At 40.0% G+C, this 18,545-nt stretch overlaps 1 protein-coding gene across 2 annotated transcripts in view; it reads left to right on the top strand.

Annotated features, from left to right (window-relative positions):
* The window catches only part of LOC103092745 (carcinoembryonic antigen-related cell adhesion molecule 5-like), a 203,878-nt gene extending 189,740 nt beyond the window's left edge, over positions 1-14,138 (top strand). For both annotated transcript variants that reach the window (XM_056796419.1, XM_056796420.1), the window contains 5 exons: positions 3,826-4,104; positions 4,185-4,457; positions 10,964-11,081; positions 13,288-13,454; positions 13,737-14,138. In XM_056796419.1, coding sequence (XP_056652397.1) covers positions 3,826-4,104; positions 4,185-4,457; positions 10,964-11,081; positions 13,288-13,309 — 692 coding nt within the window. In that variant the 3' untranslated portion in view covers positions 13,310-13,454; positions 13,737-14,138. The remainder of the gene's footprint in view (positions 1-3,825; positions 4,105-4,184; positions 4,458-10,963; positions 11,082-13,287; positions 13,455-13,736) is intronic.
* Positions 14,139-18,545: the final 4,407 nt, after the last annotated feature.

Genomic DNA, 18,545 nt, shown 5'->3' with positions numbered 1-18,545 from the left:
ATTTTGTGCAGCTTTATTGTTACAAACCATAGGGGTATCCCAACTTCCTGTCCCTGACTCTGGGGACTTTCTGAATGGAGAGTAGTGGGAAGAGATAGAATTGTGAAATAGGCAAGTGTCCTTGGGAAAGTCAGACACCAACAGTATATACCTTAGAGGATGGATGACTTTTTGTTGGCCAAAATCCCTAAAGCCTAAAGCCCACATTTTAATTTTTAATTTAAGATATCTGTGTATTACTGTATTATCTTTTGGTAAATATTTCCGAATTACTTTTTCATCCTGTTCAGCCTGGGGGTGTTCTGGGCAATATATTTCATACCTGTGGTTGAAATGAAGTGTTCCTTAATTCAAAATTTTCCAATTAACCAAAACCTATTTTCTGTCCTTCTCATCCATCCCACTAAAGAAAAAGAAAATCCTTGTGACATGTATGGACAATCAAGGAAATCTTATTTCCCATGCTCAAATAATATCTGTTGCAACATAAACACTGAATCCATCCCATTTCTGAAGTGAGGAAGCTGATTTCATAGGAAGTCTCCAGCTTTTGTAGGAAGGGAGAAACTTATATCATCCTGGGGCTTCTGCAGTTCTGGTTGGTCACTGCAGCGATCAGAGGTCCCAAGTCTTACAAAGTTGTTTGCTTTGGGAACATTGTTGTTATTGTATAAATTCCCCTCTTGGTTTTACTCACTCCATTCTGCATCAACTTATACAAATCTTTGGTAATTTTTCTGGGACAATATGGATGGTAGAAGCAGATAGGATCCAGAGGCAGTGCAGCAAGCTGTCACAGTAGATTAAATGTAGTAAGATAAATGTTATTGGGGATTGATATCAAGTCCTTCCCTTGAGTACAAAAAGTCCAAAACATAAATAAGTATTGGCCTTGATGGGGCAGAAACTGGTCACCCTGCCATAGGAAAACAGTTGAAATAAGGAGGGATAGTTGATTTAAAAAAAAAAAAGGAAATTGGAGACAGACTTTTAATGCCATGGTAGATTGCAAAAGAGACGTTGGGGATGCCTGAGAGAACCACAAACTTAATATCAGTTGGCATGGTAACAGGGCAGTTGAAAACTTTTAGGACTGATTAACCTAAAAGCTAACTTGCTGTCTGGAGTGAGCTAGGGAAGCAGGGGTCCTTCTGTGCTCCAGGAAGGCCAGGACACCCCTGGAACTGATGCTATATGCACTTCCGGGCACTGCAGGTTAAGATGGAGGTAGAGAATCCCTCATCCATGTGTCTAACTGTCACTGTCTCAATTAGCCAGGAAGGAAACCCGGAGCTCTCTTATACAGGCTATGGCAAGGGAGACCCCAGGAGGCTGGTGTAGCCATCATGAAAGAGCTGCCCTTTGCCAAGTGAGCAGAGACTCATCACCCAGGCTTGGCCACAAGGAGATTAGATTTTCTCAGGCTCACAAATTCATGATGTCTATTTAGTTAAGGCAGAAGGGCAGAGAAATATAGAGGGTGGAGGAAAACCTACAAATCACAGCTAAAGAAACATTCGAGGATCCTGTGGCAACTCACAGTTCTGGCTGAAGGAACTGATTGAGGGAGGGTTGAGATCAAGCAGGAAAGAAGCCTTCAGAAGAACCTGCAGGGCCATTGGGTGGAAGCAGGTCTGCATTTCTGTATATGGTCCCAGTGGGAAGAGCTAGGACTGGAGGGGCCAGGTTGTAGGGAAGCCAATGTCAGCACAGCCAAGGAAATCGCTCAGAAGCTGAGCTGTCCAGAGGGGGAAAGAGGCCACACAACTGACAGTCATGGATAAGCAGAGGCTGAATGACCACAGATCAGACATGCTGTGGTATCTGGGACCAGATGCCCTCTGCCAGCTCTGGTACTTTGTTGCTGAGACAGTGCTAGGCTGTTGGTCCACCTGGGTACCATCTCAGCCAAGACCACTTAGCCCTTAGAGAATGCTGTAAAATCTCTCCTGCAACAGAGTAAACCTATTATAGACTACCATGTCCTCAGCTGGCCAAAGAAAGGAAAAAAAAAAGCTTGGCTAGAGGGGAGAAGGAAGGGATCAAGTGGCTACTTTGTGCCAGACACCATGCTAAGCTCTTTACAAATATCCTCTCCTTTTATCAGGGACAGTGGATAGGGTTAAAATGTTCTGGGACCCCAAGGAAACACAAGGTCCTCCCACCCCCAGTAGGGTACTGCTAATGTCCTAGGTTTCCCCATGAGACACCTACACTATGAAGCACCCCCAGGGGAGGTTTGTGGAAGGGATGCTGCCACCACCATCCAAAAGGGAAGACTGGGTGTGCCAGTGAAGCTCCTTGGGGGCCTGCAGGGTACCTCTTTGAAGCCATTTTGAGAAGGGAGAACCCAAATGAAAATGACTCTTTTCTGTCCTTCTGCCAATCAGAGGGAGACGACATCCCATCAAGAGAGACCTTGGGTTATGCTGAAGGGAGCCTGACCTCAGTTATGGGGTTTAGGGCATCCATTGGACTTTGTATGCATCACTCAGGCCCTGGGAGTCTCCCATTTTTCTCATCAGAAAATAAGGGGTATGTTAGATGATATTGATGTCCCGTCCAGATGGAGATCTAGGCTCCTCTGGTCTCTGCCAGCCCTAAGCCTTCAACACCTGTTCTGAGAAAGGCCCACAAGGATCATCAAGCAAAGAGGGAAAGAGCTCGGGTCCTGGAACAAGAAAAGTCATTCACTGTCTGACCACCCACATCAGCCTCTTTGGGCTTCCTTTTGTAAGTAGAATGGGAGCATACTGCAAGGTGTCTCATGTTTGGAGATGAAATGGACTTAGAATGCAGCTATTCCAGCTCCCTCATTTTGCAGATGAGGAAACTGAGACCCAGAGGAGCTGAGTGTCCACATATGGAAGCAGTAACAAGGCCTTAGAAAAGAGAAATATGTATGCTAATCACTTCCAGAAACAATGGTTAGGGAGAAGCTATTTACATTTTGAAGTACTTGTTAAGAGGATAGGTGGTGAGCAGAGAATGATGGGAGCAGAAGGGCTTCTCTTTTGTGCCAGAGAGCCATCAGACACTCAGGCTGTCATTGTCCAGGAACGTCTTCTCAGAAGAAGGATGCTTTAATTACATACACAAAGTAAAATCCATAAAATTTCAAAGAAACCCAATTCTACTAAAATAAAGTTACCAGCCTTTGTTTTTACAAAATAAATTAATAGATATCAGATTAAAAATCACTGGATTCAAATGAGATGGTTGATGAGAGGCAGCAAGGAGCCAAAGTAGATAGGGAGGACACAGGGACTGGACTCTGGAATATCCAAGTACTCATTTGGTCTCAGACACTTACTGTGTGATCCTGGCCAAGTCACTTAACCTCTGTCTGACTCTGTTTCCTGAACTCTTAAGTGGAAAGAATAAGATCCCCCACTCCCACAGTAATAACATAGTGCCTGGTAGTATTAGGAATCACAATAATGAGGATGATAATAATAAAAATAATAGCATTGGTGTAACACTTACCATATGCTGGGCATATAATAGATACCTAATGAATTCTTATTCGCTACTCTCCTCCCCATCTCAGTCTCTAGATTGTGTACCTCCTGGGAAATCTCTGGAGGTCGAATAGTCCAAGACACACAGCATTCCCTCCTCAGTGCTTTCTGCTCATCTGCCATATTGTCACAGCTGTTGAACCATGAGGCATCCTTTTCCCGAGAATGTCAGCACCGACCCCTGGATGTCTGTAACAGAAATGTTTCCAGTTGGGCTTCTGGTGTTTTGTTTTTCCTGAAGCCTGGTGAAGAAGATATAGGCCAGTCACTCAGCCACCTCTCTCTCCTCTTTGACTTTCTGCAGAGAACCTGTTGAGTCCCAGCAAAATCAACAACACTGGTTTTGTCATAGAGAATGGCACCGCGATCTTGACGTGCAACACAGAGGGTTACGATTTACCAGATATTTGGTGGTACTACAAGAATAAGAGAATGGTCCTCAATGACAGGATGACTCTCTCTAACTTTGACCAGACCCTCACCATAACGCCTGCAAAGAGAGAAGACAGTGGAGCCTATCGTTGTGAAATATGGGATCCATTCCTTGTCTATAGAAGTCCCTTATTCAACCTGGTTGTCTGCTGTGAGTGACTCTGAATCTCCTCCCTCTCCCAATCCTTTCTCTAACAATGACTAACATTTCATTTTTTCATTTTTTCATAGATGGACCAGAGAAAATCAAGATTTTTCCAAACTCTGTTAATGGACAGATTGAGGTCACATTAAAGGAGAATCTGACTTTAGGGTGTCAGGCTACTTCTGAACCACCGGCCCAGTATACATGGCAAATCAATGGTTCTTCTATAGCTGTAAATTCAGGAAATAATTACACGATCTACCGAGCATCTTGGGATCATGCAGGAACATATACGTGTATAGCAATAAACGACGTGGTAAATGCAACAATCTCTAAAAACATCAGAGTCAGGGTGATTGGTAAGTCATCTCTCCCTTCCCTCAGAGCATAATTTTCTTGGATTGGCCCCAGCAGGAGGCATTCAGGCCCCCTTAAGTGGGCAACTTTTCATGATGATTTGGGAAAAATCATGTTAAAAAAAGGAACCTGACTCTAGGCAATGTGGTCAGACTTATAGTGAATGCCAGTTCATTTCCTTCTATCTTGTCCTTGGTAGAAATGGAGACTGACCTCTTTTTCTCCTATAATAATCTTAGAAACAGTCATGTACACATTCAAGAACATCTTCATTTTGCCAACATTGTGCAGAGCACTGTGCTAGGCACTGAGGGAAATTAAAGGTGTGGCTGAGACTCCATTCTTACTTTCAAGGACCTTACGAGGTAGTAGAAGGATGGGCCTCCAATGCAGGTAATTGACACACAATATTATACAATATTACATATTCATATATTACATGATCCAGCATATTTAGATCATGGCTGCAAATAAAGTGTTATTGGAAACCTTGGAAGAAATTCATTCTACTTGGAGGGTGGGTAGAAGAAACAATGTGAGATTTCAAAGAACAGCTATCACTTGATAAACTCTTCTAAAGTATGGGTTTTAAAAATGGGGAAGAATTCAATAGGCCAAAGAAGAGGAAAGGGAATATTCTACTTCTAAGAATACGTAGGCCAAGCCAAGATTCAGATGTGGGAAAATGTAGTGTTTGTCCACGTGCAGAAAATAGAGCAATGCAAACTGAGGAGACAGTGCATGGCCAGGAGAAGTATTACTGAGGGTGACCGCCATTTTGTGAAGGGACTTGAAGGCCAGGCTAAGAACACCAAGAAATAATTGGTAGATCATAGGAAGGCCCCAAAGTCTTATTAGCAGAGATTAAAGATGATCATACACATCTAGCTGGCATATGTCATTCATCAACACTGGGTAAGACCAGTGAAACTAAACATGACACTAAAGGTCAGACTTTGGTTGAAAGTGACCATTATCACATTTCTGATTCATCTATGACTGGGTCCAAACTACCCAGATGTGTAAAAATCTGAGGACTCTGAAGTTACTTTTTCCACTCCTGAATTCCAGGCAAAACCAGCCTCAGCTTCTAGCTGAGGTGCTGAGAATGTAGAATTTAGGTAAGGGAGCTGTGAGTAGGCTGGAGTAGGTATATAAGTACCTTTGTAGAATATAATCGTTGAAAGACCAGGCATAGTAGCAGAAGGAAGAGTAGAAATCAGCTCTCCAACCCAGAACTCTAGCACAACCACTCCAATAAAGGTCTAGAAAGAGTAAAAGATCAAGTAGAAAAGAGGATTCTTTTCAACATGAGTCACTTGAGTCACAATGAGTCACTTTTCCAGCCCAGATCAGAGCATTTATAAAGATCAAAGTCTGGGACCATAAGTTAACCAGAAAAGTGACAAGAAAATGAGACTGAATTAGGAGTTGGGGAATACGTGATCTTGGATACCTCTGAGATGAGCCTGAAATGGTTTGGGGAGCAGGAAGAGGAGCCCACTGGCAGATATACAACCTGAGCTTTGGAATCAGTGCCTGCTAAGGAGGGAACTTGTGCAGAGGGATGAAAGCAGTTCTGGGCCTGAAGAGTGAACATCAAGATGGTGTTTTACCCCCTTTCTGAGTCTAAGGGTTGCAGCTAAGTAACCAGGGTAGATTGCTTAGAACAAGGGGGGTCCTGAAATAATAACAGTAATGATCCCACAAAATTTGGCAGCTATCACCATAAATGAGTGGGAATATTGGAATATAATACTCCAAAAAGCAAAAATATAGGCTTACAACCAAGAATAGTATACCCAACAAAACATGGGGAAATTGGTTGTTAATGAAACAGACTTATTTATAGAGGAACAGTGAGGAAAGAGAGGAAAAAAATATGATAGCAAGAGGAAAGAAATACACACTTTTTATAATTAGGATATAAAGTAGATTAACTCATACATAAATGTAAATTAGATTATTTTAGCCACAAAAGGGAAGATAATAACATAGATTAAAGGGAAAGTTAGATAGCATAGTGCTTAGAGGGCCAAGTTGATGGGGTCAACTGCTTGGAAGGCAGCTATGCTAAACCCTATACCACCAACTCTTGGAAATTGGGCTCATAGAGCCTGATTGCCTTTTTCAGCTCAAGAGGACTTAGGTTCAAGTGTGGCCTCAGATACTCCCTCATTGTGTGTCCCAAGTCAAGTCACTGTACCTCAATTGTGTAGTCCTTATCACTCTTCTGCCTTGGAAACATCAATTAGTATCAATTTTAAACAGAAGGTAAAGTTTTGTGGGGGTTTTAAATTAGAAACATAAAGGGCTTGAGCAAAATCTATTATGCATCAGTTGTACTAAAAAAAGCAACAGGGTAGCAGCAATCTTGATTTGAGACAATCTAACAGCAAAAATGTATTAATTGTTTTTAAATAAGTGGAGAAACTATGTTTTGCTAAAAGGTACTATGTGAAATTTAACAAGAAAGACAGATTGAGGCAGGCTTCTCCAAACAAAGTTATTATTTACTAGTTGGGATCTATAAACCAATAAAGCAGGTCTCTTGACATCTCAAATATCCAAAAGACTCTAAATTGAGGATTCATTACAATTTTATAAGCATAGTACAAAGAACAAAAAACATATCATTGGTTATGGAACTGGCAACATCATACGACTGAGAACTCATGATGCTTACATTAAGAATAAGGCAGACAGCACACGTGGGACCAGGATCACCTCTCTCAGTCTCTAAGGAATGCTTTTGTGACTTTTCATGGTCCAGCTGCCTCTCGAGGTACTTGATATCAGACTGGAGCATCAGACTCAAAAGCACCTGGGCACAAACTAAGACCACCTGAAATTTAAAGGGATGAGGTTATGGTCAACTTAGTCTGATTCTTAAGGATGGCACCCTCATATATAATCTCATTTCAAAGAGTCTAAAGTTACATGACAAAAAAAGCTTCACTTTTCAGGAATGGTATGCAAGTGTTGCTGACATAACAATTAGAATTGTACTTCTAAAGCCAAGCTCTAAGTTACTCGTTAATTAACTGATTATGGGAGAATTATAACTTATACATCCAGGTTCAGAAAAGAAGGCTGAATTTTTTAACTTATTGGCTTCTCTCAGAGACAAAGAAGAAGCTTGGGTTGGTTACACAGAATACAGAATATGATCAGTGAATTGAAAAACTTACAGAGTATAATAAAATTTATAATGCAGGATTGAGCCATAGGATTAAACATAAAATACTAAGTCAACATTTGCTTCTTTCAGTACCAAAAACAATAAATTATTGTATCCATATAACAATGAATATGCACCATATGGTATAACAGTTCAATACTAAAGGAAAAATGAAACAAATTCTGTGACAGTAAAAGCACAATAACAAGGGACCTTAAGGGACCCTTTCAGACCTGGACAACAAACTATTGTCCTAAAAAAGAAAAAGAAGTTAAGAACTTCCATAGAATTTTATAAAAGTTGGATAAAATGGATCTCTGGTGATTATTGAATAGAAAATTCTAAAAGCCTGGTTTATTATTTCTCCTCTTATCCAGAGAAAGTGGCCCAGTTTCCATTAGCAACCCTTAACCCATCCTAGAGCAAATGTTTATCATTATCATCAATAAACAAAACATGGACTAGGAACCAATACACAGTATTGATTCTAACATGGAAGGTAGAGATTTTTAAAAGAACAGCTCATGGAGCACTTGAAACACAAAGAGGAAAGATATGAAATAGAAGATTAGAGATAAGAAGACCAGTAAAGAGAATCTTCCAAAAATTTAGATGGAAAACAACAAGACTTGAATTTGGCCAGAGTAGTGGGGAAGAAGAGAATGGAAAGTTCATAGGATTTAAAGCTGAGGTTACTGTTACATATAGATGGTTCATCTAGCCCATATAACTTCATTTTCTAAATTGGAAAATTGATATCCAAAGAAGAAAAGGAACTTGCCAAGATCCCACACTTAGCAAGTGACAAGGACAGGATTTTAATCTACCTCTCCAGATTTCAAATGCAGAGTTCTTTCTGCTACAGTGCACTGCCTTTTAGGAATAGATGTGAGAAACTCATTTAAAGGTTTTTGCAATGAGAAATTTCACCATCAAAATGGCATTCAAGGAAGGTTGGACTGGGACAGCAATAAGAAGTATGAATCAGAAACGTGAGAGACTAGAGCCAGGAACACTGGTCAGAAAATTATTGCCATCTCTCCATACAACTAAAACTAGACTTGAGCAATTGGAAAAACATTAACTGCCCATGGGTAGGATGAGCCAATATAATAAAAATGACCATCCTACCCAAACTTATCTATCTATTTAGTTCAATATACCCATTGAATTTATAGAAATTTTCTTTACTGAATTAGAAAAAAACATAACAAAGTTCATTTGGAAGAACAAAGGATCAAGGCTATCTAAGGAAATAATGAAAAAAAATACAAAGGAAGGTGACCTTGCAGTCCCAAATCTCAAACTATACTATAAAACAGTGGTCATCAAAACAATTTGGTACTGGCTAAGGGACAGATAGGAGGATCAGTGGAATAAACTGTCACCTCAGCAAGACAGTGTATGACAAACCCAAAGACTCCAGTTTTGGGGACAAAAATCTACTATTTGACAAAAATTGCTGGGAAAACTGGAAGACCGTGTGGGAGAGATTAGGTTTGGATCAACACCTCACACCCTACACGAAGATAAACTCAGAATGGGTAAATGACTTGAACATAAAGAAGGAAACTATAAGTAAATTAGGTGAACACAGAATAGTATACATGTCAGACCTTTGGGAAGGGAAAGATTTTAAAACCAAGCAAGACATAGACAGAGTCACAAAATGTAAAATAAATAATTTTGATTACATCAAATTAAAAAGTTTTTGTACAAACAAAGCCAATGTAACCAAAATTAGAAGGGAAGCAACAAACTGGGAAACGATCTTCATAACAAAAACCTCTGACAAAGGTCTAATTTCTCAAATTTATAAAGAGCTAAATCAATTGTACAAAAAATCAAGCCATTCTCCAATTGATAAATGGGCAAGGGACATGAACAGGCAGTTCTCAGCCAAAGAAATCAAAACTATTAATAAGCACATGAAAAAGTGCTCTAAATCTCTGATAATCAGAAATATGCACATCAAAACAACTCTGAGGTATCACCTCACACCTAGCAGATTGGTTAACATGACAGCAAAGGAAAGTAATGAATGTTGGAGGGGATGTGGCAAAGTTGGGACATTAATTCATTTTTGGTGGATTTGTGAATTGATTCAACCATTCTGGAGGGCAATTTGGAACTATGCCCAAAGGGTGATAAAAGACTGTCTGCCCTTTGATCCAGCCATAGCACTGCTGGGTTTGTACCCCAAAGAGATAATAAGGAAAAAGTCTTGTACAAGAATATTCATAGCAGTGCTCTTTGTGGTGGCCAAAAATTGGAAAATGAGGGGATGCCCTTCAATTGGGGAATGACTGAACAAACTGTGGCATATGTTGGTGATGGAATACTATTGTGCTCAAAGGAATAATTAAGTGGAGGAATTCCATGGAAACTGGAACAACCTCCAGGAAGTGATGCAGAGTGAAAGGAGCAGAGTCAGGAGAACATTGTACACAGAGACTGATACACTGTGGTACAATCAAACATAATGGACTTCTCCATTAATGGCAATGCAATGTCCCTGAACAATCCACAGGGATCAAGGAGAAAAAAAACACTACCCTAAAACAGAGGACAAATGGTGGGAGTAAAAACACCAAGGAAAGGCAACAGCTTGACTACAGGGGTAGAGGGGATATGACAGAGGAGAGACTAAATGAACACCTTAATGAAAATACCAACAACATGGAAAAGAGTTCGGACTGAGGACGCCTGTGATACCCAGAGGAATCACGCATCGCCATTGGGAGGGGTGGTGGGAGGGGGGAGAAAAAGAAAATGATCTTTTTTTCTAATGAATGTTTGAAAATGACCAAATAAAATAATGTTTAAAAGAAAAAAAAAAGAAAATTATTGCCATAATTTAGAAGAGATGAGATGATCTGGAGTAAAAACTGAGAAAATGGGGAAGATATGAGAAATACTGTTCAGGTAGAATCAACACAAATAATGCAAACATTAGAGAAAATATCATAGCAATTGATTAGATATGAGGTTTGAAGGAAAAAGAAAGTCAAAGGGTATTCAATTTGAATCTGGGTGCCTGGAAGGTTAATGCTTCCATAAACAGAATAGAGAAGGGCAGAGGGTTCTGTGTGGGGAGAAAATCAGAAGTTCAGAGATTAAGTTTTATGTGTTTGCCCTATATTCCAGTGTCTCCAAGGGGATACCTGGGCTCTGAGGAACAATGGCCAAGTCAGCTTCATTAATCAATGAGAATTTTTTAAGTATTTATGGAGCGCCAGGCAAAGAACACAAGTGCTAGGCACTTTTTGTGTCTGGGACCACAAAAGAACACTCACAGTTGCTTTTTCTCTTCTCTGTCCACAACAGAAAAGGAGGCTCATACACTCTCTGGAGGGGCCATTATTGGCCTTGTGATTGGATTCCTGGCTGTAGTGGTTCTCATCGGGGCTCTCGTCTATTTCCTGTTCATCAGAACATCTTCAGGGTAGATCAAAGTTTCTAATCTGGTTTAATTCTCTCATAGTCTGTCTCCCTGAATGGGGAAGAGAAACCAAAATGGTTCTCAGCAAGCTGTACCCACATCTGGGACTTAGTCTAACTTACTTTGCCAAACTCCTCCTTTGCAGCACTAATTGCATTGGGTGGCCTCCTTCTCTGGCCTATCATCCTCCACTATCCTTCACATTTCTAGGAGCTTGGACCAGACCCTCTGCCAGCTTTTGTACTTTGTTACTGAGACAGTGCTAGGCTGTTGACTTACCTGGATCTCATCACAGCCAAGGCCACTTAGCTCTTAGAGGATGTTGCAAAATCTCTCCTGCAACACAGTACATCTATTATAGACTATCGTGTCCTCAATTGGCCAAAGAAAGTATAAAAAGCTTGGCTAGAGGGGAGGAGGAAGGGATCAAGTGGCTACTTTGTGCCAGACACCATGCTAAGCTCTTTACAAATATACTCTCGTTTTATCAGGGAGAGTAGATAGGGTTAAAATGTTCCAGGAACTCAAGGAAGCACAGGTCCTCTCACTCCCAGTAGGGTACTACTAATGTGCTAGGTTTCCCCATGAGACACCTGCACTATGAAGCTCGCTCAGGGGAGATTTGTGGAAGGGATGCTGCTACCACCATCCAAAAGGGAACCCAACAATGCGAGGGCATTTTGTTTGGAAATAAGAAGATTAGATGTGCCAGTGAAGTTCCTTGGGGGCCTGCAGGGTACCTCCTTGAAGCCATTTTGGGAAGGGAGAACCAAAAGTAAGGTAACTCTGTTCTGTCCTTCTGCCAATCAGAGGGAGACAACATCCTGTTGAGAGAGACTTGGGTTATGCTGAAGGAAGCCTGGCTGCAGTTATGGGGTTTAGGGTATCCAGTGGGCTTCATATGCATCACTCAGGCCCTGGGAGTCCCATTTTTCTCATCAGGAAATAAGGGGTATGTTAGATGATGCTGAAGTCCCGTCCAGATGGAGATCTAGGCTGCTCTGTTCTGAGAAAGGCTCACAAGGACCATCAGGTAAAGAGGGAAAGAGTTCTGGTCCTAGAACAAGAAAAGTCATTCACTGTCTGATCACCTACATCAGCCTCTTTGGGCTTCATTTTGTAAATAGAATGGAAGGATCCTGCAGGATGTTTCATGTTTGGAGCTGAAAGGGACCTAGAATGCAGCTATTCCAGCTCCCTCATTTTACAGATGGGGAAACTGAGACCCAGAGTAGGTGAGTGATATATAAGGAAGCATAAACAAGGCCTTAGAAAAGAATAATATGTGTTCTAACTACTTCCTAGAACAATGGTTAAGGAGAACAGTTTGAAGTACTTGTTAAGGGTATAGGTGGTGAGCAAAGAAGCATGGGAGCATAAGGGCTTCCCTTTTGTGCCAGAGAGCTTTCAGGCACTCAGGCTGTCATTGCCCAGGAACCTCTTCTCAGAAGAAGGATGCTTTAATTACATACACAAAGTAAAATCCATAAAATTTCAAAGAAACCCAATTCTACTAAAATAAAGTTACCAGCCTTTGTTTTTACAAAATAAATTAATAGATATCAGATTAAAAATCACTGGATTCAAATGAGATGGTTGATGAGAGGCAGCAAGGAGCCAAAGTAGATAGGGAGGACACAGGGACTGGACTCTGGAATATCCAAGTTCTCATTTGGTCTCAGACACTTACTGTATGATCCTGGCCAAGTCACTTAACCTCTGTCTGACTCTGTTTCCTGAACTCTTAAGTGGAAAGAATAAGATCCCCCACTCCCACAGTAATAACATAGTGCCTGGTAGTATTAGGAATCATAATAATGAGGATGATAATAATAAAAATAATAGCATTGGTGTAACACCTACCATATGGTGGGTATATATTAGATCCCTAATAAATGTTCATTCATTTCCTACTTCCCTCCCCATCTCAGTCACTATTTTGTGTACCTCCTGGGACCTCTCTGGAGGTAGGATAATCCAAGACATAGCACTCCCTCCCCAATGATTTCTGCTTATCTGCCTTATTGGAACAACTATTGAACCATGAGGCATCCTTCTCTCCACAATGTTAGGACCCACCCCTGTATGTCTGTAACAGAAATGTTTCCTGTTGGGCTTCTGGTGTTTTCTTTTTCCTGAAGAGGTGGCCTGGTGAAGAAGATATAGGCCAGTTACTTAGCCACCTCTCTCTCTCTTTGTCTTTCTACAGACCCCAATATTTCTATCAATAGCACCAGCAACATCATAGACAATGGCACCGCGGCCTTGACGCACAACACAGAGAATGAATATTTGAATATAGCCAGAGAGAATGCTGGCACCTGAGAAATGGATCATCTTTTTGTAGAGCAACCAGGAGGCCAGTGTTATCAAAGGGTATGTGGTGGGACATAGGCTGTAAAAATACTAGTGGGGGAGCACAGATGATAGGGAGCCAGTGGAATTTATGAACTCAACGACTTCCTTAGTTGAGTAGATGGGTGGGCAGCAGGCTAGAACATAAATCAAAGTGGGGAGAGACTTGAGGCAGGCAAAGCCTCCCAAGTAAAGAAATGCACTTCTTTTCAGAAGTGAGTAATATTCCATGCAGGCAAAGTCAATGTGTTGGCTGGTTTATTGAATTTCTTTTTCTCTTTCTTTTGAAATCATTGTCATTAGGAATAGTTCACTGGCTGGGCTATGGGAAAGAAGATATTCCAAAATGAATGGTGTGAAAGCAAAAGGCATCAATAAAAATATCAAAAATTATTCAAAAAAAAAAAAGAAACTGTCCAGGTGGAGACATCCAAGTGGATTCAAGGGACAAGAAGAGCTGAGCACAGAGATCAGGACTAGAGATTTTGATTCAAAGGAGAGATGCTACAGGGGATTTTTTCAGGCCAGACTAAGCTGCCTGTCCCTTCTCCCAGTCTTGGCAGCCTGTTCAGAGTAGTTAGCACTGGTATAATGAGGGCAGAGGGGCACACTGTGTGCCCCCATCTATACAACACCTGCTTTACATGCACCTTTGTTTCCCCACCTTGGCTATTGAGCAGAAATGACAAATCCATCTTCTTCTTACCCTTGTAACTTCATTACTTCCCTTCAAAAACTCACTCCAAGTCTGACTGGTCAAATTCTTTCTACATCCCTTCTATAAATATGTTACCCAAAACCCAAAGGATGACAACTTCTCCTGATGCTTCCCAAAGGAGAGTTCTCTTCTAGGACCAGAATGGCAGTGTTCTCTTGGGAGCCTGACCCCAAAGAAGGGAATTGGCTTTTCTTACACTCTCTGGCTCATGATTTCCCCTGTCACAGTTAACTCCAGGGGAGATCCTTTAAGCAAAGCTTTATTCTAAATGGGATGGAGGAGACTTGGTGCCCCATACTTTGCCCAAACTGGATGGACAGTGGACATTGATGGGACAAATTTGTCATTGATCATCATGGAAAATTTGGCTACCTCCAATTATGAACTTGATCAAGTTGTCCCTTGATAGGCAGTGTAATACTCCCTCACCATCACTCTGTCCACTCCCTGCCCTTCTAAGGGTTAACCAGGTTGGTATGGAAATTAGTAAATGTTAACTCTACTGCTGCCTAGAGTTCCTGAGCTCAAGAGGTCCACAAACTTCAGTCAGTCTGTCCAAGTAGAAGGGATTAAAGGTGTGTACCACCATTATAGGTATATGAATGTATGTGCATATATTTATGTGTATATATGTACATATGAGCATATATGAAATGGCATATGCATGTGCTTACATATAAATATATATGTATATAAATATATGTGTATACATCTACATATCTGTGTCTGTGACTCTGTAAAGACTTGGTGTTACCAAATTTCATACCAATATTACAAAATAAGTAATTATCAAATGTGCATGATACCAAATGAAAATGTCCAAAATAGAACAATAGAATATTCTACAAGAATCAGAAATGAATTTGTATTAAAATCCTCAGTTTATTAAATCAGAGAACGTAAAAAAGTGAAAGGAAAAAAATAGAAGTTTAGTTTTCACTCCTATCTAAGGTGTCCCCAAAAGGATAAATCAAAACAACTCTGAGGTATCACCTCACACCTAGCAGACTGGCTAACATGACAGCAAAGGAAAGTAATGAATGTTGGAGGGGACATGGCAAAATTGGGACATTAATGCATTGCTGGTGGAGTTATGAATTGATCCAACCATTATGGAGTTCAATTTGGAACTATGCCCAAAGGCTCTAAAAGACTGCCTTCCCTTTGATCCAACCATAGCACTTCTGGGTTTGTACCCCAAAGAGATAATAAGGAAAAAGACTTGTACAAGAATATTCATAGCTGTGCTCTTTGTGGTGGCTAAAAATTGGAAAATGAGGGGATGCCCTCCAATTGGGGAATGGCTAAACAAATTGTGGTATATGTTGATGATGGAATACTATTGTGCTCAATGGAATAATCAAATGGAGGAATTCCATGGGAACTGGAAGAACCTCCAGGAATTGATGCAGAATGAGAGGAGCAGAACCAGGAGAACATTGTACACAGAGACTGATACATCATGGTACAATTGAATGTAATGGACTTCTCCATTAGTGGCAATGCAGTGATCCTGAACAACTTAGAGGGATTTATGAGAAAGAACACTATCCACATTCAGAGGAAAAACTGTGGGAGCAAAAACACAGAAGAAAATCAACTGCTTGATTACATGGGTCGAGGGGGATAGGATTGGGGATGTAGACTCTAAATGATCATCCTAGTGCAAACATCAATAACATGAAAATAGGATTTGATCAAGGACACATGTAAAACCTAGTGGAATTGTGTGTTGGCTATGGGAAGAGGTTAGGGGAGGGGAGGGGAAAGAATATGATTCTTGTAACCGAGTAATGCTCTGGATTGACTAATTAAACAAACTTTTTTAAAGAAAAACTAAAATCTCTTCCTTTGGACTGACATGTGTGGTGAGTGAAAAGCTGACTCTTAACTGCTAGATTTTCTGAAGAAAAAAAAAACACCTCAGGAGAGGCTTACCTCTTGATAGAGACTTCCCCAGGTCCTTGGCTTTGATGAGGTTAAGGACTAAACCCCCCTGTCCAGATTGAGCCAGGTGCCAAGGGTAAATTACTTAATGCTTAAGTTAGATATCTTAACCTATATTCACTCTGATTTTCTTACTTCACTATATTTGTAAATAAATCTCTTTGCAATTAATATAAATTCTGGTGACCATATATTAAATTATCCAGTCCAACCATTTTATATAAATAATCCCTTTTCCCCCTTACTTTTATTTGGCTAACCAAGTCAGTTGTGATGATATATCCTCAATATTTCTAGTTTCCTTGCCTTTTCCTTTACTTTTGTGACTATCTCTATGTCAGCCTTAAATAGCTTAATTTGAGTCTACACAAATTAGCTGCAGTTCAATTTTTTCTTTCTTTCTCTTTCCCCCTTTAAGAATAAATATAGCACAGCCATTTTTAATTTTAGTTGCTGGGCCTTAAGGCCTCACCTGGGGAAACTGTTCCCAACCCCCCTCTCTCAAACAACCCAAAATAGTAGACCCAAAAGTTTTCAACATGGGGAGGATTCTGTCTTTCACCTGCCTTACTGGCAGCAAATAGATGCTTTCTTAATTAGCTGTGAGGGAAAAAATCTGGGGAAAAGCTTTCACTCCTTTTCAAGATAGAAAGTAATCCTGCTCTGCCCAAACAGAATTTCATCTCTCAGCCTGAAATCTCTGAGAAAACAAAACTTAACAAAATATAACTGCAGTTTATTTTTGTATTAAAAAGTGATTATTAAGCAAAAATTAAGAAAGTTTTAGCTTTTTTTTACACCTGAAAATTGATTTTTTTCCCAAACCCCAGTGTTTCTAGAGGTAAACTTAAGTGAGAAGTAAAACCTGTGGAGTTAAATCAGGAAGAGTAGGGTTAAAGTAACAACAACAATAAACAAAAAACAGATCTTTTTTATCCTAAGAGGCTTTTACAGTCCAAATAAGGTAAAAAATAATTAATAAAACCTTTTTATTACCCCTGGCCATTCAAAAAAGCAGCCTGGAAGCTGCTTCCTGGAAGCTTTTCATCCTGAGGGGGAAGTCAGCTGTTTCCCATTGCCCCTCCTATACTTAGCCTCCAACAAAAGGTTTCCTCTCCCACCCTCCAACCAAGGAGTTAATCAAATCAAGGTGTGATATCCTTAAAGGGACCACACCATTACCTTTAATTTTCACACCCTGACTTTAATCCCTATCCAGTAGTGCCATCTACTGATGAAAACCAGATTTATAATCAATTTAAGAAATATATATATATATATATATATATATATATATATATATATATATACACACACATAATAAAAATTTTAAAATGGATGCTACTCTACATGAAAATTTTCTGGCTTTTGAACAACTAGCAACTTTAAAGGTTTTCAGAATGCCTCCCAATCCTTATGCTCTCAGGTAATTTTATTTTTCTATTCCTCATTATTGTGACAAAAAATGCTACCATACAAAAAAATGAAGCTGAAATGCAGAAAGAAAAGCAAATTCAATTGTACAATTTCGAATACTTCTTACATGGTCAGATAGCAAATACTGATCACATCCAAAACATGTTTGATTTTTACAAGCCTGTTCCTGATCCACTAAGAGAGGAAAATCCTTTCCCCAAAATAGAGACAAAAGACCTCTCTCATACATCTCAGCTGCAGAACTACCCCTCTCATGCTCTGCAACTCTTGACTAACCTTACTTCCCCTGATCCTTCTTCTGAAATTCCATCTTCTCATGTTCTTTCTCCCACCCCATTATCAATTCTAGCCCCAAGGAAATCTTGTCCTTCTAAGAAAATTGTTCCTCCCCAAGCTGACTCACCCTACCCAATTAAAATTAATTTCTTTACCTCTTAAGGGAAGTACCTGAAATAGGTTACAATGGGGATGTGGTGACCCTAAGCTAGAATATGCGTTTTACTTTACAAGATATAAATGAATTGACATGAAACATCCCCACTCATGAAGTAGATCCCTTTGTGGTAACAAAAAAGATGGCTAATGTATTTTTTCACTATAATCCATCTTACAAAGACATTGAAAATCTACTCCAGGCTTTCCTAATGGAACGTGAGAAAAATAAAATAATTTCTCCTGTCAATAATGTCTGGGGGCTCAATGCAGTACAGTGGCCATTGCTGGATCCTGAAAGGGATTATAACAAATCTGAATACTATTTTCAATTATATCGTTGTAGGGAGGCCATTCTAGCTGCAATGAGAGCTTGCTCTAAAAACATAGATAGATGGACATGATTTGAAAAAATTAAGCAAACAGATGATGAGACACCCTCCAGATTCAAGGATAGGCTCATTGAGTTTGGGAGTAGATACCTGGAATTTGATCTTTTTTTAAAACATTATTTTATTTGGTCATTTTTAAACATTATTCATTAGAAACAAAGACCATTTTCTTTTCCTCCCACCCTA

The sequence above is a fragment of the Monodelphis domestica genome, chromosome 4 (assembly GCF_027887165.1).
Source record: "Monodelphis domestica isolate mMonDom1 chromosome 4, mMonDom1.pri, whole genome shotgun sequence".
NCBI lineage: Eukaryota > Metazoa > Chordata > Mammalia > Didelphimorphia > Didelphidae > Monodelphis > Monodelphis domestica.
This window is presented reverse-complemented; position numbering and strand designations above follow the sequence as displayed.